Below are 21,311 nucleotides of genomic sequence, written 5' to 3' on the forward strand. Positions count from 1 at the left end.
CTTAATCTCTCCACGTCTTCTTACTGGAGGCATCTTGTGTGATGAAGACTGTGGCTGTTCATAAAGACCAATGTTTCCTCAAATGACAGTAAATTGTAGCCGACTGAAGGCTCTGTGTTTTAAAAATTGCAGCCATTGTGTCATTTTCAGTCCAAGATCACAGAGTTAGAATAAGTGGAAGTTCATTTTGTGAGCGTCCTGCTGACGGGACCACCAAAGCAAACAAAGACGTGCTATGTCATTCATCTTGTCATCTTGAAGCGTGCAGATGAGTGAGTGGATGGATCACAACAGTCCTAATGGAAATCCAAATGGACAAGTGGTTCTGATATGCACATCTCATGATTTATTTTATATTAGAATATTTTGAAGGCTCACTTCTTATTTGAGTGCACTGAACCACAATTGCTTTTCGTTAACCATTAAATAAACCACTGAAATCACACCCAACTAGAGATCCTTTGTTTGAAAGGAAGGAAAGGCAAGGAATTAAAAGCTAAAAATGAACAACGATTTATGTGGAATTAATTGGTCTATAATAAAAATAAAAGATGTGGCTGTACCCTGACACACCAGCAGTTGTAGGGGTGTGTCGCCGTTACCGGGCAACAGGATGGAGGATGCTGTGACACGACCACATCACTATTTCATAAGAGATGTGAGGATCACAATATGTATGGATTTTTTAGTAAGACATCCAGGTTCAATATACTTTTAGCCTGAATAATATAATACCAGGCCTTTAATGGGTTTTGGCATTTAAACAGACTATGATATCCTAAAAGTCCTAATTTGAATTAAAAGCCTGTATGCTAATAATAACCTGTATTGCAAAACTACTTAACTTAGGTTTTATTCACTAAAATTAACCTTGTTTCACGTTTGTAAAAAAAAAAATTTCGAGACGACCTCGTTAACCCTTATTCATCACCGAGTGTCAATCCATAACAAGCCATTAACGCTTCATTACAGCCTCAACTCTAAAAGCCCTTCGATTACCACGTTTTCACATCGTTAAAAAGTTTCGATTCTGTTTAAAAAAAAGTCGACAAAGAAGAGAAAGCGAAACTTTGTCGGCGCACAACAGTCAGCAGTTCTCGGTTAAGGCTGTAGGTAGAGGGTGGTCTTCATTATGGTCAAGTTTAGTGTTTCGCCTGCACTTCAGCGGTTATGTCGCAAATGTCGAGATTTCCTCAGGTGTCTGTGGGGTTTTATCTGCAGATGGTGCTCGAGACTGACGCAATGTGTAGGCACTGCGTTCGGCTGGCGACGTGCTGGCGGAGAAACGAACGACGGCGCGATCCGCGGCGAAGACGACTTTCTGCGCCCCGGCGCTTCCGGGGAGAACGAAGGCAGGGAGCGCGATCCAGCCGCCGACAGCTCCGGCATCAGTGAGGATGATGAGAGTAAAGATGACCTTAGCGACGAAGACCATGACGTTGGCCCCCTGGATGAGTTGTACTGTGAGTACGATTCAACCTGGGAGGAGGAGGAAGTGCACGAGAAGAGGAAGAAGACCAGGTGTTCTGCGCCGGTCACGAGTGTGAGTAGAGACGCACAGCCAGTACGGGTTTGATTGAGCCATCAGGCCCGTGCTTCCTGTGACATGAGCCATTGTTTTAGTCTGATGAAAAATATTACCATCACATAACCTATAACTGTTTGTTTTCTATGCACCAGTACAAGTTTAGAAGATTTGTAAGTGCTGCAAAAGACATGCAAAACTACAGGCATGGTTATCCAGCAAATACACAGGTACACATCCACTGTTTACATGCGTTGTGTTATTATTTGACTTATTTTTACTTTCATGTGTGTTAACATGTCTGGATGCTCCCATATTTCTAATTAGTACGCTGGTCATTCTGACGGTGACATGACGAACTTGGAATTCTACCTTGGAAGAAGGCCGTCGCTGCCTGATGGTAGGGCTGCAGCTAGTCCACGTGGCTGCTGGGTGGAGGCGAATTTGCATCACCTAGAATTTCCACAATCAACCCATTTTTACTCATATTTAAATTCAAAGTGATGTATTTACCGACTTGCGTGTATTTCAATTGTCAGAGATGTACATACACGATTTCCACAATTGGTTTGAGAACTATGATGCACTAGAGTCTGTACACACATATATTCAATGGTAAGTTTACCAGTAAGCACAAGTGTGGTGTTATCTGTCCAATTACTCTAAAATGTATTTATTTTTTCTTCAAAGGTTGTTTCCTCTCCAAGAACCTGGAATGAACTCCTCTGCAAGAACATTGACAAAGGCAGAAATACAGGTGAACGGCTACAAACTACCATGTTTTAAAAAAAAAGGGGGGGGCTTCACTTCTGACACAAGATCTTTCCTACAGGAGTTTTGCAAAAGTAACACTGCAACAGCAAATCTACTGGAGTCGTACAAGCTTATGTTGAACTTCTACGGCATCAGATTGTGTGATGAGAACACAGGAGAAGTGGAGAGAGCTGCACACTGGAAAGAGAGATTTGACAACCTGAACAGGTAAAGATCAACCTGGATGTTCTTAAAAAGCAACGAAAAGTCCGTTCTGTGTAATTATTTTACTTTTTCACTGTTTGCTGTTTACAGTCACACTCACAACAGCCTGCGCATCACCCGCATCCTGAAGTGCCTGGGAACCCTGGGGTACCCTCACTATCAGTCTCCTTTGGTTCACTTCTTCCTGAAGGAAACTCTTGAAAACAGAAACCTGCCACGCATCAGGGACAGCGTCCTCAACTACTTTGTGTTCGCCGTCCTCGATAAGAAGCAACGCCAGAGCCTAATCGAGTTTGCCTTTGATAGATACGAGCCTAAAGATGACTTTGTGTGGTGCCCAAAGTATATACAGACCAAGTGGCTGAGGGATTTAATGTCAAACAGGAAGCAAGTTCACAGCACTGATGATTTAGGCGTAGACCATGATGACTAAGCCCAACAGTGGGCTACTCCTCCATCATCAGCTGATGGAGGACAAACGCGCATAATTACCTAGTGCAGGTTTGACAGATTCATGAAGGAGTGGTTCATTGTTTAGTAATATATAACTTTAGACACATTCCAGGAGAGTCCATGTGCATGTGAAGTTCCATTACACTGATTTTTTTTATTTTACTTAACTTAATCTAAATGAAAATGTCTTACACAAATAGTGCAATTGTAACATGAGTGCTCCTGTTATGAGGTCAATATAGGTGGGGTTAGAAGAGTTTTATTTAGTTATTGTCTTAACATTTACATGCAGCTTTCTTTTTCAGTATGTTTACATCATTCTATTGTCTGTTCCTGGTTGTCAATATGATTACAGATATGCAATAGGATCCATGTTAGACACATACTTGACTATGCATGAGTTAAGTTGCGGAAAAGACTGCAGTAGATTTGTATTTGGGAATTTTTTCACCGAAATGGTGGACATAGAGTACTGCTAAACATTTATTTGCACTGAGGTAAACTTCTCAACATTTTCTTCGTGGGTGTTATGTTTGAAGGTTTTTTTGCCTGTCACAGGACTCAGATTCCCTAAAAGCTTTATTGTTTGTTGTTGGAATGATTCCCAAGGGAATTAATTTATTCCCTTCTGGTTAAAATAAATCTTACAAAATACACTTAGTGCTTAGGTCTGTATTATGTATTTCAAATGGCATAAACATACAATCCAATTTTGTGACATCTCCTTGCTACTCTTTTGTGTGTCTAACAGTGCTGCATAACAAATTTACACTGGCATATCCTATCAAAATGAATTTCTTTGCACCAACAGTGAGGCTTGTAAAGAACGTTCACAACCCCACTTAACATATTTTATACAAATCTGTACTGTGCGTACTGAAAAATACAAATATCAGCAAATTGGTTTATTTACTTGAGCTGGAACAAACTCACGACATTTCAATAACCAGTGACGGGTGTGGACTGTACACAGCCGGAGCTTTTTCATCAAACAATGTTGAACATATAAACACAAGTGTGTTGCCTCTAGGTTCACATTATCTGTCCCAGATATATGGCTTTTATTTACTCTACTTAGAAAAGTATGATTAAAAACATTATTTACACAAATATATTCATAGGTACATGTTACACTTGTTAATCAGTGACATTATTGTTTTTTTTTTTTTTTAAAAGAATGCTTTGACAAGAGCAAAGTACATGTGAAAAGACACGGTGGCCTAAATAAAGCATCTTATGCACAATGAACTTAGATGGTCAGTTTTCCTTTTTTGAAAAAGTGTAAAACGAACTTTAAATGACAGAATCCAAACACTGTTGAGGGTGTTTTTGTCCTCAAGGTACACAACTGAAATTTCAACAAAAATCTTTTCATCCACATTTACAGTAATGATTACAAACAGAGGAAGATTAAGGGTCTTTCAAAACTGTAATAGTGTCCATAAAACACAAACTAGGATGTGTGTTTGTCCTTTTCCGCAGTTTTTTCATTGTCCTTAGATGCATGTGTATTTTCCTTTTTCTCCTCTCTCTTTTCTCTGCTTCTGCTCCTGTCCCTACGATCTCTGTCTTTGTCCCGGTCTCTATCTCTCTCCCTTTCCCTGTCTCTTCCACGGTCTTTTCCCCGCTCCCGGTCACGCTCTCTGCTTCTGGATCTGTCCCGTCTTCTGTCTCGGTCTCGTTCACGATCGCGTTCCCGCTCTCTATTTCTTGTTCTGTCACGATCATAGTCTCTCCTGTCAGAATCCCTTTCCCTGGCCCTGTCTCTCCTCTTGTCTGTCTCCTGATCCTTATGTCGCTCTCCCTCCAGCTCCCTGTGTTTGTCGTCATCCTTCCCTTTGCTACGGTCTCTTTCTTTGCTGCGGTCCCGCTCGCGGTCCTTGTCTCGGCTGCGTTCTGGATCGCGGTCCTTGTCTCGACTGCGCTCTGGATCGCGGTCCTTGTCTCGACTGCGCTCTGAATCGCGATCCTTGTCTCGACTGCGCTCTGAATCGCGATCCTTGTCTCGACTGCGCTCTGAATCGCGATCCTTGTCTCGACTGCCCTCGCTCCTTGTCCGATTCCTTGTCTCGACTGCGCTCTGAATCGCGATCCTTGTCTCGACTGCGTTCTGAATCGCGATCCTTGTCTCGACTGCGTTCTGGATCCCGGTCCTTGTCTCGACTGCGTTCTGGATCCCGGTCCTTGTCTCGGCTGCGCACTTGATCGCGGTCCTTGTCTCTGCTACGCTCTCGATCGCGGTCTCTCTCCCTGCTACGCTCTTGATCTCTATCCCGCTCTCTGCTGCGCTCTTGATCCCGATCCCGCTCTCTGCTGCGCTCTTGATCCCGATCCCGCTCTCTGCTGCGCTCTTGATCCCGATCCCTCTCTCTCCCTCTGTCCCAATCTCGCTCTCTGCTCCAGGGCTTTCCCTGGCCCCTGTCCCAGGATGGCCTGGCAGGGTTGAGGACTTCTCTATCTCTTCTGCGGTCCTCAGACATTTCTCTTAGTTTTTCTTCCAGGGGTTGCAGAGGGGCAGACACCATTTCTCGGTGCCCTACTTCAAAACGACTAAAGCGATCTCCACTTTGAGGTTCAGAGTCTTCTCTGGTGGTGCTGCTCCTCCTCCTCATTTCAGGAGAGTGATGGCGCCAGACGTCTGGGGGCAGGTCCGGACTGTGGACTCCAATGCGACTGGGAGGACCTATAGGAGCCTCTGGAGGGGTTGGCAGTAATGGTCCACTATGGCGAACAGGCCTAGGCTCATCTGGGAGTCTATCAAAGCGGTATCGATCTGACCCTGGAAAGAGCTGGGAAGGGTGGGGTCTACTTTCTTGAGGGGGACCTCGGTGTTCTTCAAAGGGTCCTCGAAGTGGTGGTGAATGTGGTCTGGAGCTCCCATACTGGTTATGGGAATGGAACAGTTGTCCACCTATATCTGCACTAGGGGGTGGGCCTCTTCTATCCTCATACTGGGCAGGTGGAGGTCCCCGGTATGCTTGACCTGGCAGGGGAGCCTGACTTTCTTTAAAAATATGAGAGTTTTGATCCAAACTAAGTTTATAAGAGTTTGCATTGTCGTTGTTATACTGTTCTGCAGGGCCTCGAGGTTGGTCTGATATCGAGGGTTGAGCCCCATGGTCCCCAAATTGAGAGATCGGAGGACCTCTAGGCCCTTGGAAATTAGAAGGAGGCGGAAGCCGGCTATCAAAATGAGCAAGAGGTGGCCCTGAAAAAGGTGGAGGAGGGCCTCTGTTTGCAGGGAAATTAAAAGGTGGTGGGGGGCTAGTGAATCTCGGTGGAGGTAAGTTGTTCTGTCTGTCAAACGCAGGCGGAGGGGGCAAGCTTGGAGGGGGGCCTTGCTGTCCAATATGCTGAGGGGGAATAGATGGATCAAACATTTGAGGGGGAGGGCCTCTTTGGGCCATTGGCGTAAATGGGGGTGGTAGTCCTCTTGGTGGCATGATGTTCTGAGTCAGTGGTGGTCCAGGAAGATGTTGCTGCTGTGGAGGCTGGGTACTGGGCCACTGGTTCTGATATGGTGGGTATGGAGCTGGAGGTGGTGGTCTATACTGCTGACTACTGTCACCAGGCATGGGTGGAGGACCATGTACAGGTGGAGGAACATGAATAGGTGGAGGGGGTCTCTGCATAGGAGGGGGCCCAGACATTGGAGGCAAACCTTCCATGGGTGGTGGCATAGACATTGGTGGAGGCCTCATTATCAGGTTTTGTCCCTGCACCGGGTGGGGCGGCGGGAAGTTGGTTGGTGGGGGAATATCAGCTGGAGGTCTGTACTCGTTGTCGAAGCCCGGTGATGACAAATGATGTGCCATATGATGAGAATGAGTTTCAATCATTGTATTCTGAGTGAGTACTGGGATTGTGGTTATTGAGGTGGTGTTTTCAGATTCATTATAGTAGCTGGTAACTCGCCTGTCTTGGCTATCCTCATCATACTCGGAATTGTCGGCAGATTTTAAAACACTGGCAGCATTAGGCCAAATACTGTATTTGTCCATTTCGGTTTCCATCTTTGCTTCGGGCTTCGTTTTCACTTCCTCCTCATCTATGTAGTTAACATCCACATCAGGATCGACCTCCTCTCCCAATAGAGGAATTGATACCTCCTCTGCCTTGTCTGATCCAATGAATGGCAGCATCTCTCCTTTTACTTCTTCTTGAGGCAGTGATGACTCTGGTCCTTTTGATTCATCTGGGAGATCTGCTACATTAGCCTCCTGAATCACAGGCTGCCCAGGAAGAGTCGAATCGGTCATCATAGCAGATGTCTCTTCTTTCTCGTTGGACTCATCAGCTGATTTCCTACCAGGTGCAGCCTGTCGAGGATCCCTGGTCTGTCGAGGATCTCTCTTCTGGTTGATCAAAGGAGTAACAGATGATGATTTTACTAGTTCCTCAACCTTTTTGCCAAGCTGCAGGAGCTGACTACTGGCCAAAAGAGCTTTAGTAGGTTGAGATAACAGTGTGTCTGAAGGTATCACAGAGGATCCCGGAGTTTCTGTGCATGACATTGATTCTGATGATTCTCCGTGATTCTGGAATGTTTCCTGAATCATTTGTGGGTCACTTATGCATTCAGCTGTTGGCTTAGCATGACATGGTACTAGTGTCTTCACATCTTCAAAAATAGAGTCATCTTCTGGATCATATGCAACATCATCAGATTCACTTGCTACCCCCTCTGGTTGATGGGAAACTTCAGGTTTGCTTTGCACCTCAACAGGCTTCTTAGGCAAATTGTAGCCCATACTGGGGTCATACTCTTCTTCTGGATCATATGGACGGTCATCTTCATCCTCCTCCATCGATTTCTCTTTAGAAATCTGTGCAAACTGTTGCACAATAGGATCTAGCATTGTAGCTGATGGAATGGAGCATTCTCCACCCTGATCAGATGGAGAATTTGATGCTTCTGAGTCATGTTTTTTCTTCCGAAAGAGAGTGTCAAGGATGGTCTGAAGAGGGGTGGCTGCTGGGGCAGATGAAGCAGCTGCCAAGGATGGCGAGTCTTTGCCACTGGTAGTTGATGTGGCTGGAGCTTTGACAGAAGACAAAAGAGAAAAAACCGAGGAAGCTGTAGCAGAGCTGTTTGAAGTCTCAGAGTAGCTGGATGGCGGTGATCCTGGAGGTGTTGTGCTAAAGGGAATTTCCAAATTCTGCCGCATGCTTTTTTCTGCTCTGACTGTAGTGGAGGGCTTCAAAAGACCAGTGTCATCAGCATCTTTGGTTTGCATCTTCGGGCGCTTGTCCTCAGGTTCTAAGTGAGCACCAGCTCGCTTTCTATCCTTTTGGCAGATGAGAAGTCCCAGGAGAAGGTTGGGGCGAGCTGGTTCAAGGCCTGCAAAATGAACAGAGCAAGACTTAGAAAACAAAAAACTATTAAATAAGCTTAATATACAGCTTTTTAGATTAAATGTAAGCATCTAAAAACTTGCCACCAGGCCTACAGAATTAAAAGGTATAAAAAAACAATTGCTTGCTTCACATCCTTGTGAACCTTGTGAAGTGGACAGCTCACTTATGTTCTGGTTGATTCAGGGTCGGATGTATAAATGGGTTCCTATTTAAATGTGATTTGGTTTAATTACCAGCCTGTAACATCTGACAAACACAAGTGATTACATTTTTCTAAAAATTAGGAAGAAAAAAAAAAATCTAGTAATGCAAGTAATATTAGCTGATGTGACGTCTACACAAGTGTAAAAATACTGATTTTAAACCCCTCCAAGACAGATAAATATACTTTTCAATGAGGGCAAATTCCAGTAGTTCCGTTTATAAACAGCAGCATAATATAAAAAGGCACAATTTACCCTATATGAATTTATTCCATGTTTGCGTATATTGAGTAAAATCTTAATATACAACTGGATGTGACAAACTCAAATTGCACCAACCTGTGAAGCCTATTTCCTTTATTAGAAAATTATGATACATTCAGATATACTGTAGAGAAAAACAACTACATGCACAGAGGTGTTTTCCACTAGAGTCAACAAGGGCTATGAGTGCCCCCTACTGTACAAACACTCTAATCAACAAGCCATCAATCCAAAAAAATAAAACCACAGTGACATTTTAATATACTCACCACATTTATAAGAAATAAATGTGTCAGTGTAAATGCCTACCTGGCCCATCAAATGGTAACAGCTTGGAGGGTAATGGGTCCTTTGAGCCCAGTGGGATCAGATAGAGGTCTTTGATGCGCCGATTGTTATTAGCCACAACGCCAAATCTCTTCCGGCTGCTAAAGTAAGAAAAGAGAGACACATATGCCACCTCTTCTTCCTCTGTGGCTGGGTGAAAACGGATCAAACACAGCTCCTGTGGGCATAGAAATGAAAGTGTAAAAATGTTGCAAAGGTGGCTTCAAAATGAAAAGGTTAAGCACTTTTTTCAAGCTAATCATGGAACCCTACCTTGGAGAGTGAGGTTTTGAGCTTTCCAACATAGTCCCAAACTGTGTTTGGAGATATCCTTCCACCTATATGAATGGTATCTGGCAAATCCTGCACAGTGGAGATGAAGCTATTTTAAGTCGCCACAGCAAATGTTTATTCATCATCATCATCTCTATTTATGAAGCGCTTCTAAAACAGCAGAGGCTGACCAAAGTGCTGAACAATAGAACAAAAAACAAATCAAAACAAAATTCAATTAGGTCACAATCTCTTATCGTCTGTAACTGGCAGCAATTACTAACCTCCTTCAGATGTTCAAAGGATCCTGATACCAGGTATGCCTTGGTCACAAACTTAGCTACTGACTGCATATTAATAAATCCTTTCCAAATCTTCTCTTGGCCATGCAGGAATATTGCAGTCTCACCCTCAGGTGGAGGATCAGTTGTACTAAAAAAAAAAAAAAAAAAAAAAAAAGCAAAGCAAATTTGATTCAGAGAACAGTCTAAAGCCAAATCTCCATTGTGTACATATTTTATCCCACCGTACTGTATAATAATATTAAATTAACAAACACAAAGCACCTTGTTTTGGAAGGTTTGGAAGCAGCCAGTAAAGATGGTGGAGCTGGTGGCATTGGCAGTGATGCCTTGGGTGTTGCTTCCACTGGAACACTGGCAGATGAAGTGAATGGCTCCATTGAGTTGTTGGTGTTTTTTTCTGGAGCAGTGTAAGTGACAGTCACAGCAGAGCTGTGCCTGGCCATGCGTGGGTCTCTGCGGGTGATGCTGACAGAGGAAACAGTTGGTGTGACAGTCAAGGGGGTCTGGGTTGTAGGTGGCAACATATTGATATCCTCTTGGTAAAGCTGGGGTTGAGGTTCAATGATTGTTGCCTCCTTGCTAGCCTGGAACGATGGAGGGACTAAGGGCTGGGAGGTGGAGGGGTCTTGGTGTTGGTAGACTGTGGGGATCTGTGATTGGCCAACAGGAGAGATGTCGCCTGGCTTTGAAGAATGCATGTCAGGTCCGTTTGGTTTGGGTTCAGGCTTCTTGGCTAGTTTGGCTTTCTTAGCTGCTGGCTCATCTTCCATCTTCTGACCTATATGAAAAATAATCACCAATAATGTTATTTATGCTTCACTTACTGTATATTGCCCTTTTCTTCATATGACCCTCATATTTACCTGTGCATATTTTACAGTTTAGATCAAAGAGATGAGTCCTGTGCTCCGAAGTGGTATCTTTTAGCATGCTGCTGAAAACATCTGGCATGTTATTGCTGCTGTTCACATCAGCAGCAGAGGACTGAGCTGAACTTAATGGAGTGGAGCCAGAATCGTCTTGGTCCTAAGGACAAAATAAGAGGGGACATGAGTGAAATGTTACATGAACCTGACCAGATGACTCAATTTAACACCTATATATAACTAAATAGTGTGAAACCAGTGGGGGAAAAGCATTAGAAGGAAACTGGAAACTGTATTTAGGGACAGAATAGCTGGCAGCATAACCAACACCCTTTATATATTGTGCAAGGTCCACGTGCAATGGGAAAAAAAAAGTGGGAAAAGTAAGAAAAGAAAAGCAGGCTACCACTTACTCCCGCAGAAGCCATGCGACTAGAAGAGGTGGTGGCAGCAATACATACATCTGCATCAGATGTTGGTGGAGCATCCTCCATATCCACGCTATGAGACACAGAGTCATGCCTGCTACTGAATCTGGACTGTCCTGACTGGCCTCTGATACTGGGAGACTGGGGCTAAAGGGGAAATCCACAGTTTCAACTTTAGGCACAAGCACTAAACAACATTTCATTTATTGGTGTTTAAAATATGACTATTAATTTCTATATAATTTTGTATGTTCTTGAGTTTGGCTAAAGGTAAATAGAATTTACCTCAGAAACACAGGGCTTCTTCCACTCTGATATCTCTTTGGAAAGCAATTCTTCAGCACTTAGTCTTACCAGTCTGAAGGGACTTACTTCACCACCCACAACTCTGTAGAACAAACCCTGAAACAAAACATAGCACCAAGCTATTTACAACTCAGCCTATGGGAACAATTTTAATTAGAGAAGCAAACATTTATGATTGAGAAACAACTTCTTCACAAAACCTTACTACTATACAAATACCATAAGTGTTAGAACTATATGTGTACTGCATGCATGTTTGATGACTTACTTTGTTTTTAGGATCCTTTAGGTTGAACATGAGGGACCTGTATTTGTTCTTATACTTGCTGTCGGTGCTTAGGCAAAGGTTAAACATTTCCTTCTCGATGCCAACAGCCAACCTCCCCACCTCACTCTCGCTCATTTTTAGATCATCGCTGTCGCTCACCCTGGTGGTAAGGAAGGCAACAAATATTGGTGCTTCAATATATTCAAGGAAATAAACATATTTTGACATGGACTTTGTGGGACACATACCTTTTAAAGATGATGTCAGTGAGTGAGCGGCGGATGTTCTGTCTCATCTGGTTGTTGGGGGGAGGCGGCATGGGAGGCACAGGTGCTGAGGCTGAAGGATGAGAAGCTCTGGAGGATGAGGAGTGGCTAGAGGGAGGGGAAGAGACTGGAGATGATGGGACTCTGGAGGCTTTGGACGAATGAGTATTGGATGGAGACTCCTTTTGTTGTGGCTGCTTCTTAGGGATGGTGAAGTTGGATTTGGTGACTCTTAATGCTCCTGTGACATGTATTGGGCCTGGAGGGAAGGGTGATGGCGAATGGACTGGTGGTGGACCTGGTTTCTTAGACTTTGCAGCAGTTATACTCAGCACTTTCCCAGGCTTCTTAGATGTCTTTGAACTTGTGGTTTGAAGGGACGGTTTCTTGCTTTTTGGGGAAATCTTGGCTGGTTTGGTGGTCATGGGCTTCTTGTTTCCTTTGACTGGTGTTGTGGACATGGAGGAAGATTTCTCAGGAGCTGAGACTGGCTCTTTCTCTTTCTGCTCCTTCTCATTCTGTTTCTCTTCTTTAGGAGGGGCTGAAAATTAATAAAAAAAGACAAACATACAAGGTCATTTAAAGTATGAATAAACTACAATACTACAATATACAACAAATCTGTATCTCTGCATAAACAACACTCAGGAAAGTTAATTTCTCTGACATTGCAATTCAAATTGAAAAGATATAGCGAAAGCATTCAATCAGTCTATGAAAAAAAATTACAGGTACATACATTCAACACACCTTGAAATAAACACAAAGTTAACAAGTAGGCAGATAAACAGCCCCTTTATTTGTATCAGTGTATTTTCATTACACCAATATTCATGCAGGTCCCTACAGAAAAGCAGGGAACATTATCACCACAAACATTAATAAAAAGCTTGATATTGAAAAATCCTCATAGATTCGTGCATCAGCAGACCAATACAGGAAGTCAACAGATGCATAAAAAGGTAAACTTATAATCAGCAGTTACCGGAAACAAAGAAGTTTATGCAGCGTGCACTAATTCCCTCTTTGCAGCCTCACCTGTGAAGCTGCTTTAAAACGCACAATTCTGAAAACCGTGCAAATGTAATTTGATAACAAGGAAGTCGATGTTCACTTAATTCAATACCTGCAGATCTTAAAGCATTCATTAAGCTAATCACCGCAAACATCACCACCACAGTAGACCCAAGTCTTGTTCATGGTTCTTGTCTTGTTAATGATGCAAAAAACATTTCTTCGAAACCTATCAACATTCACATTAAATTGTACAACCCATTTACAAAGCCTAAAAGAGCAGCACACTATTTGCCAAATAAATCTGAACTGTCATTTCCTGGAACTTCAGCAACGCTGATGTGGCATTTAAGGATCCATCAAGCTCACTCAAAACCACAAACACATGATCCTTCAAAAATGTAATCCATTATTTAAATGCAAAATATTAATATTCAAACTAAAATCCACTGTTCTCAGAACCTTAAATATCTGAGAAAGAAATTAGCCATTTTTCCTCCACCTGTGAATCACAATCTGCTGTCTCAACAAAATTTCTCAAAAAAACACACTAAGCTTTGAATGAATATCCATATAGTGCCTTCAAAACAATTGAAAAAGGTAACCGTGAATTAAAACGTCCAAATTTCATTTTAACAGGCGCTCCCATCAATGAATATGAAATCTCATCAAGTACAAGATGTGTGTGGAAAAACTTGAAGTTGGTTCTCCTTCAGAATCTGTGCTCACAGCCCAGGTCTTCAGTTTCCTTCAGGGACTGTGGCCCCCCTCAACTTCACTGGTCCCTCACTGTACCACGGGTGGAGAGAAATCTAGCAGAGGATGTCTTTCCCAGCCGTTCACCATCTGGCAGGTTGAGCATCACATCTCCATGTGTGTTGAAGAATCAGTTGTATATGCTTATTTGACCTGAACTGGTAAGGACATCCTACAGCAAGCCAACACTGCTCACATAATCAATCAAGGCATCCAAAAATCTGTTATATCACTTTTTATTTTAAAGCCAGTTCTTAGGATAAAAAAAGCATCATAATCAATGACTCAAAAGTCAGTTTGATTCCGGGTAGATAAAAATAAATGATTTTAATTGCTGATAAGACTGGCCCAACATGAGCCATATTAGCTTCATCAGTCCATCCTAAAATGGGGGAATGGTGAGAAACCTACCTGAAGGAAAAGGGGTAGAGGAACCTTTTGTGGAAGCAGAAGCTGAAACGATGAACCCAGCAAGCAGACAGATTCAGAGGCAAACGAAGCAGTTAATCTATAATGCTTCAAAACACGCAATCATCATCATCACAACTACGTATTTATATACTTACGAGTTTAAAATTATTTTAAACCTACCATGTTTCTTTATAGCTTTGTATTTGTCCTGATTTCAAAAGGGGTACTCCAGAGATTTAGTCATGTGTTTTGAAAAGGGAACCCTAGATGCAATATGCATACTTTACAGTTGCAGAGGCCATACTGTGGTTTTAGTGAACAAACAAAAGCTCAAAGTGAACACATTCCATGATACAGAAGTATTCACCGATTTCAACTGTTTATAATTTAGGTCTTCAGAGTAAAACCTGAAGTCTACATGCCTAAAATGGGGTCTGGCATAATGATTTTGTACCAGACTCCACCTCAGTGTTGAAGCTGTATGATCTACAGAGTGCCCCTTTAAAAATAAAACTTACTAATTACTTACCCAAAGCCAGAAATGACACTTACCTTTTCCCACAGCTGCCAACGAGTTACACTGAGCAACACAACCCTTTGTTGATTTAACTCACAACACCTTAAAATTGAAAGTCTAGTGCACATATGATCTCCTCAATCCTAACCAAATGTACTGGTCATAATGTGTTAGCATGACAAGAACCACATTTATAACAAAAAAACAATGTGGTTTCAACAACAGTCGAAGACCTTCAAAGAGATACATACACTTTTTGTTTAACACTGTTGGTGATATGGGTGTAGTCTTTTCAGGTGTTACTGCAATGTAATTATGGTCGCTGGACCAGGACGCAGTGGCTGGTGGAGGTGGATGCTCCTCAGCATTCTCATCTTCATCATCCGGATCAGGACTGTCGTCTTCCTCAGTGTCTGACTCCTCCTGCGTTTTCCTCTGGGTCTTCTTCCCACTGCCAGCACTCCTCTGGGAGAGTAGCAAAACATACATTCATAGTATTAAGTACAGCAATGAGCACACAGTGGATCAACATTATAGTGAATATACAGGATGTTGTTTTATTGTTCTCCTTTTTCATATTCTGAGAAAATAGGAGCTTGAAGACCAAATGATCCAAGTAAAAAAAAGCAGTTCCAAAAGTGACAGCCTAAAGCATTTAAGTTTCTGTAATCTTAAATGTATTAATATATATTTATTTGCTTTAGGTACATTCTACTTGTGTAGGTAAGGCAAAAACAACACTAATAAACGAGCAGATAAGTAAAAAAAATTGGTATTACCAATTTAGGGCCCTGAAAACGTCTTCCTAAATGTGAATGCTTCACTACCTACTCACTGAAATGTTGAAAAATCACCACCAACTCAGAACAAGCAGTGTGTGCATCACTGTGAAACAGTGTTTAAAGATTGAGTCTCGCATTCAGCTGCAGTATTGAAAAGTAGTCAACAAGCCCTCCCAAATTGAGAACAATCTTAATAGGCACGGCATGAAAATAAAAATTAAAAAAAAAAAATCACTCAATAAAAACAATATCAGTACTATACACTGTGACAAAAGGGGCATTAAATATTATATTGCAGCTTTAATAAGATATATTTTATTGGGTGAATATATTTGATATACCTGTTGAAATCAATTGCTTTCTTGTGTACTTAGCGATGACACATTAAGATAATGAACAGACAGTTCAAATAGTCTAGTTCACAAGTGATCATAATTTACCTGCCTTCTTAAATTAAATTATTCTTTGTTTAGTGATAGTATAGTAACATAACAGGTATTGTTTTAATCCCATTCCAGACAACATGAAACTACACATTCATTCAAGTTACACCAAGGACGTTATATTATAGACACACGCACACAAAGAAGAGTATGATTCAGGTCATCCAGGCAAGTCAAATATTTCAGTCACACTGGAGGGAGGAATTCTAAGCCATGTGATTTATGTCTTAAGAACAAAAAATGTTAAAAAAAATTTAAGAAAGCACTTTCATATGTTCAGGACATGAAAGTCTAATTAACTAAATTATTTGGAAATACTACCCAATGACTAAGACACCTCCATTCATTGTTCTGTATTTAAGGAACAGGAACATTAGGTTGGTTACAGTGTGTGCATAAGGCAAGGGAAGCAAAGGTCATTATTTAAAAAGGTTACCTTTGGTGTGGACTTTGTTTTCTGGGCCATAGCCTTGTCCTTCTGCTTGGGTTCCTTGACATCAGTGATGGACTTCATGGCTGCAGCAGCATGTCTCAGAATACAGTCATTTCCACAGTACACGGAGTCTGGCTGGGCGTTATTTTCACAGCCAGGTCCAATACATTTGGGAAGAGAAGACTCCTCCTCTGGATTCTGCCTGGATTTCTCAGCGGGCACCTCCATAGTTGGTGTGGTTTTCACCTCCACATTTGATGCAACTTTCTGCTCTGCATCTAGTAGAGCTTTCTGCTCTGCTGTGCTTGCTGCCTTCTTTTCCACTGCTGATGCTACCTTCTGATTTGCTTTTGATTCAGCTGGCAGGTACATTGCCTGTGCCAATACAATACACAATCATTTAAACAACTGATTTTTTTCATTCAATTCATCATTAGGTCAACAAAAGTTTATTAAAGACCAACATCATGCTGACTATAAATAAGTGTTACTTAAGGTAAAGTGCTAATGAGAGGTTGCACATATGTAACCTACCGGCTGAAATATTTTTATCTTCTTCTTCCCAGTTGGATTAGTGGCTTTCTCTATCCTGCCTTTGATGCCAAGGTCCTCTGCCACCTTCTCTTCAGCACCGGTAGATGTGGAAGACAGGGGTATTGCCGTTGTCTGAACAGCCGATGGACCACATGAGTTACTTTTATCATTTGGAGAAGTCACAGCAGTCAGTGTAACACCAGCTTTTGGCTTCCCAGAGTCTGTATTTGTAGAAAGAACAGATGTCGCAGGTCTGACCACTTGGTTTTTCTTAGCAGTGCAGTTGGGGCAGATATAGTCCTCCCCATTTCTCTCCATTAGGCGCCCACGAGCCTCTGTGATGCCCACACAATCTCCATGGAACCACTCCTCACAGCGATCACAACAGATCATAAACCTAAGAAGCACAGAACAATTGCAGTTCCAGTTTTCTCAGATTAGATTAAAAAGGATTAAAACAGGCCTATTATTGGGGAAATTTAAACAGTAAAATGACATGCATGTCATAATGTAAGATCACATTTACATAGTATACACACACACACACACAACACAAAAATGTAATATAAAAAAATCTGAACATAAAGAAAACAGTACATACCTTTTGTTATGTTTTTGACGGCAGATGCAGTAAAGCGCATTGGGGTCATACCCTCCATCATCTGACTCGATTGATGAAGATGATGCTGAAGAGCCATCATCGTCATCGTCTTCGTCATCATCATCTTGAGCCTCATCATCTTTGTTCTGGGAAATACAAGTCTTTCCACCACCCTGGGTAGATTTAGTGTCTTTGACAGGAGCTTTAACAGGTGTTGCATTCTTGTTGGCTGCCTTCTTCTTATTGATGTAAGTTCTTATTGGCCCACGTTTTACCAGCATTGCTGTAGGCTTGTCTGCATCAGTCTCTTCTGTTTTCATTTTGTCATTTGTCTCTCGGTGTTCGTCTTCCTCCTCATCAACCTCTTTACTCTGCGAGTCCAACTCGGACTGAGATTGTGCTTTAGTGGTGCTCCCCATATCTTCAGAAACTGGTTCGCTCTCGTCTTTCTTTTCCTCGCTGTTATCATGCAAGTTATCCATCTTGGCACCATCTTTACTGTCTTCTTCATTCTCAGAGCTTCCCTCATCTTTGACTGTCATTACACCACTTCCTCTAGTCTGCCTGCTGGCTTGAGTTTTCTTTTGGGTCTGCTTCCTTGTGCTACTTCTTGTTCTCCTCTCTGGTCCATCTAGTTTGTCCTCTGCAGTCTTTGTGTCAGCATTACCATCAAAGCTGGCTTCTGAGGCGGTCTCTGCATCAGTTGGAGTTTGAGAAGGACGGTCTCCACTTTCCAAAGTGGGAGGGGCACTCTTTCTCGTCCCCCTTTTTGTTGTCAAAAGAAATTCCTCTAGCTTGTCAGTCCGTTTAGACTGCCTACAACTACGGCGAACAGGACCGCGGTTCTCAGGGCTGTTTGTTGCTACCTCAAGTGGCATTTCTCTTTTTAGGACAGTAGATCGACGAAAACCCCAAGTCTTCTTTATTTCAATGTTGGCCTTTAATGTTTTGTCCTGATTTGCTAGCAGATCTTTAGATACATCATCACTCTCAATTCGAGAATGCTTGATATTCACCTCATCAACATCTGTGGACCAACAAGACATCAGAGTGTAAAGGTCAGGGCAAAAAAACAATGTCAGCATAACACCCCTACTAATTAACGGTTAATTGATTTGGGATCAATCTTAAATATGAAACAAACAAAAAAAAAGCAAATTGTTGCTTGAGGTTAACTCCACAACATCACTGAAGTTTAAAATGAGTCAAAACCCATTGAAACTGACACCACAGTACTGGACAGTATCTCTCAGCACTAGTGCCTGAATGGCAAGAAGCTCGCCAAAGATACCTTGACAGCAGCTATCCATATGGTCCTGGCTCTGCTCTGGCTCAGAGAGCTCAGGGCTCACATTCGCCTCCATAGATGATGGAGTCAATCACTACTTTCAAAATGAATGTCTATATTTAAGAGAAGAGCAAAAGAGACCAACTATGAGTCACTCTTCAATTTACAATATAACAAATACTGCTGCAATACATCCCATATATGTACCACATGTATGTTATTACATGGGATAGCTCCATCTCCTCAAAATGTTTACAAATCAGAAATACAACTAAGTTGTACATTATAGCACTTGTAATGGAAGCTCCACGTACTGTAATTTTTCTACACCATCCCAGAGTGCATGATCGTTTTGTTAATATGAAGTGACATTTGGAACACACAAGCCCACATATCTTGACACGTTAAAGCCATTAAAAATTAAGCATATTAAAACGCCATGTATAACAATAAAAAACTATCACCTATCTGTAACAGTACTTGGAAGGAATTATACTTTGGTATTATGTTATACTTTGAGCGAATAGTACACATTTAAGCACGTTTCTAGCTTAGAGTGGTGAACTCTACAAATTCCAGTGCAGTGTCATGATGTACCTGGTGTAATATGCCATTATTTAGTGTAATATTTTGGTAAATTATAAAGTTGTTTTTATTAATTATTTAGGTAAATTAAAGTTGAAGGTGTAATACATTTCCACCAACATCAAATGTGCTATTCTTTTATTTAAAAGAACATGATAAAAATAGCTGGAATCTGTACCTGCAGTTCAGCTGTGATGGGTAACAGAGCGCTTCTTCAAACAAAACAAAATGCTTCACCGCAGTTTTCATGAGTTACAGTACAAGGCTGAATGATCTGCCAAAAAGAAAACGCATGTTAGGATCATCTGCATGGTTATGTCACAAATAAATAAAAATAATTTTAAAAAAAATAATTAAAAAATTGCTTTAATATTGGAGACATAAGCTTAAAAAGTGCAATAAAACTTGACTTATAAGAAACACAACCGTATACTGCAATTATACTGAATACCTATATTTTTCACCAAGTCAACAACCTTGCAAGATAGTTTGAAAAGTTCTAATGCACTCATTTTCACAATTTTTTGTTGCTCCCAAGTGGATGATCCGACAAGCCCAGCTCCACTAAAACCGGAAAAACCCCATCGACTCAAAGATTGAAGGTGATTAGGCAGGAGTCGGTCAACGATTTGTCTGTGGTCACGATTCCGTGCCACGTGAATGGGGAAAAATGTTACCAAGAAAAGTGGGAGGGGTTCAGGACGGTGATGGCCAAAAAATAAACAAGCGTATAATCACACTCTCACACGAAGAAATGAAAGTCATTAAGCACCATGTCCGGATCCAACAGTACAGTACATTAACAGCACCACAGTGATTGTAATAGTTGCCCGACATGAAAAGAGGCGCTGCACACGGCCTCGGTGCGCACGATACAAGACAACAACTGTTAGCCAGTAAATTCCCCATCGAAACCTTGGATCGTCAGTGCGAACAGCAAGCTTAGGGGTGAAAAGTAACCTGTACATACGAATGAACCAATTTACAGTGTAAAATAAAGTAGCGACAACAACAGACCAGCGCCATAAGGCGATCTCCTTCATTCTCAACACAGGGACTATGGCCGCAAAGCTAGCTTAGTTAGCTTCAAACGCTATCGACCGTTAACTGACGTTATAATGTTTTAGACTGTGAGCTACGTCGCGGAAGACCCTTGGAACCTGTTATTGTGATCTTAAACAACCCTTCCGCAAATGTGAAGTACTTAGCGTTCAGGTATAGAAGGCTAGTTTTGTTTTCACGGGGAACCCAACGTTGCAAAACGTGCACTGGTAGCTAGTCACCATGCTAACGTTAATGCTATTAGCCAGTGCGATTTTAAGCTGACGGTTGAACAAAATATTAACGAGCGAGTGATTAACATACACACCACTGATTACTAACCTGTTGCGATTTTGATTTACTAATGCAACAAATGCAAACGTACGAGGTAATTTTATTAGCAACAAAAAGACCTTCGTTAACGCTAGAACTCGCGTCAGACGCATCACGTTCAACCTAGCATCGAATAGCTAAAGTAGGACAATCACACTGCAGGGAACAAACAATGCGCAAATGGTACCCATAAAACTCACTACGGTATTAAAACACGAAATTGTTGCGCTTTACCCACCTAAACGGTAGAATTACCGTCGGTATGCCCTCGTTCTTTCTACGGTCAGTCCTCCATTTTCCATTCCCGCTGGAGCTAACTGACTGCGGCAGATGGCTGACGGTTTATTGAATACACTGCGTTGTTTGCAGCGCCCCTATTGGCCGGGAGGAGTACTGCGCAGGCGCGAACGCTGGGTTCGGTGAGCTACTACACCTTTACCTGGCATCAAGCAACTTTAGCGCTGTAATCTACTAGATCACAACATTTGAATCCACAATGTAATAGTATGTATTAGTTCACATTTTGACATTTTTCTGTGCTGTGGTAATAATACATTTTGTCTTTCACCTATTTCCCAATGTTTGTTGAAGTTCCAGCTGTAAGATGCTTTTTTAAATCTAAATATGCCCCAACACAAACCCAACACAGAGAATTTCAGAACCTTTTGAAAGATGAGAGATGCTTTTCAAGATTTCTACTCAATCTTCTGAGCCAAATGTTTCATGGCGAGCTACACTATGGTCTGAACATAG

The 21,311-nt window shown here is 41.9% G+C and overlaps 2 protein-coding genes across 2 annotated transcripts; one reads left to right on the forward strand and one right to left on the reverse strand.

The window, feature by feature from the left end:
- Positions 1–858: 858 nt before the first annotated feature.
- Positions 859–4,125, forward strand: LOC114855070 (opioid growth factor receptor-like). Its single transcript, XM_029149840.3, has 7 exons — positions 859–1,543; positions 1,681–1,755; positions 1,853–1,925; positions 2,065–2,140; positions 2,216–2,282; positions 2,358–2,506; positions 2,594–4,125. The coding sequence occupies exons 1-7, from the start codon at positions 1,133–1,135 to the stop codon at positions 2,934–2,936; spliced, it is 1,194 nt and encodes a 397-aa protein (XP_029005673.1). The 5' UTR covers positions 859–1,132; the 3' UTR covers positions 2,937–4,125.
- On the reverse strand, positions 3,847–21,185 carry dido1 (death inducer-obliterator 1). The gene is made up of 18 exons (XM_055509293.1): positions 20,797–21,185; positions 19,363–19,458; positions 18,603–18,712; positions 17,312–18,338; positions 16,711–17,107; positions 16,180–16,551; positions 14,770–14,983; positions 11,803–12,361; positions 11,555–11,714; positions 11,266–11,382; positions 11,014–11,127; positions 10,550–10,712; positions 9,948–10,464; positions 9,666–9,813; positions 9,382–9,471; positions 9,091–9,286; positions 5,061–8,297; positions 3,847–4,900 (listed from the first exon to the last, which is right to left on the reverse strand). Exons 3-18 carry the CDS (start codon positions 18,673–18,675, stop codon positions 4,410–4,412), a joined length of 7,875 nt encoding a protein of 2,624 aa, XP_055365268.1. The 5' UTR covers positions 18,676–18,712; positions 19,363–19,458; positions 20,797–21,185; the 3' UTR covers positions 3,847–4,409.
- Positions 21,186–21,311: the final 126 nt, after the last annotated feature.

Source organism: Betta splendens, chromosome 5 (genome assembly GCF_900634795.4).
Source record: "Betta splendens chromosome 5, fBetSpl5.4, whole genome shotgun sequence".
Lineage (NCBI taxonomy): Eukaryota > Metazoa > Chordata > Actinopteri > Anabantiformes > Osphronemidae > Betta > Betta splendens.

Coding starts and splice junctions, on each gene's coding strand:
- LOC114855070 (XM_029149840.3), top strand. CDS start 1,133: ATGGTCAAGTTTAGTGTTTCGCCTGCACTTCAGCGGTTATGTCGCAAA. Junction 1,544..1,680: donor GTTCTGCGCCGGTCACGAGT/GTGAGTAGAGAC, acceptor TCTATGCACCAG/TACAAGTTTAGAAGATTTGT. Junction 2,141..2,215: donor GTACACACATATATTCAATG/GTAAGTTTACCA, acceptor TTTTCTTCAAAG/GTTGTTTCCTCTCCAAGAAC.
- dido1 (XM_055509293.1), bottom strand. CDS start 18,675: ATGGAGGCGAATGTGAGCCCTGAGCTCTCTGAGCCAGAGCAGAGCCAG. Junction 11,383..11,554: donor TAAAGGATCCTAAAAACAAA/GTAAGTCATCAA, acceptor GTTTTGTTTCAG/GGTTTGTTCTACAGAGTTGT. Junction 11,128..11,265: donor AGAAGCCCTGTGTTTCTGAG/GTAAATTCTATT, acceptor TTTCCCCTTTAG/CCCCAGTCTCCCAGTATCAG.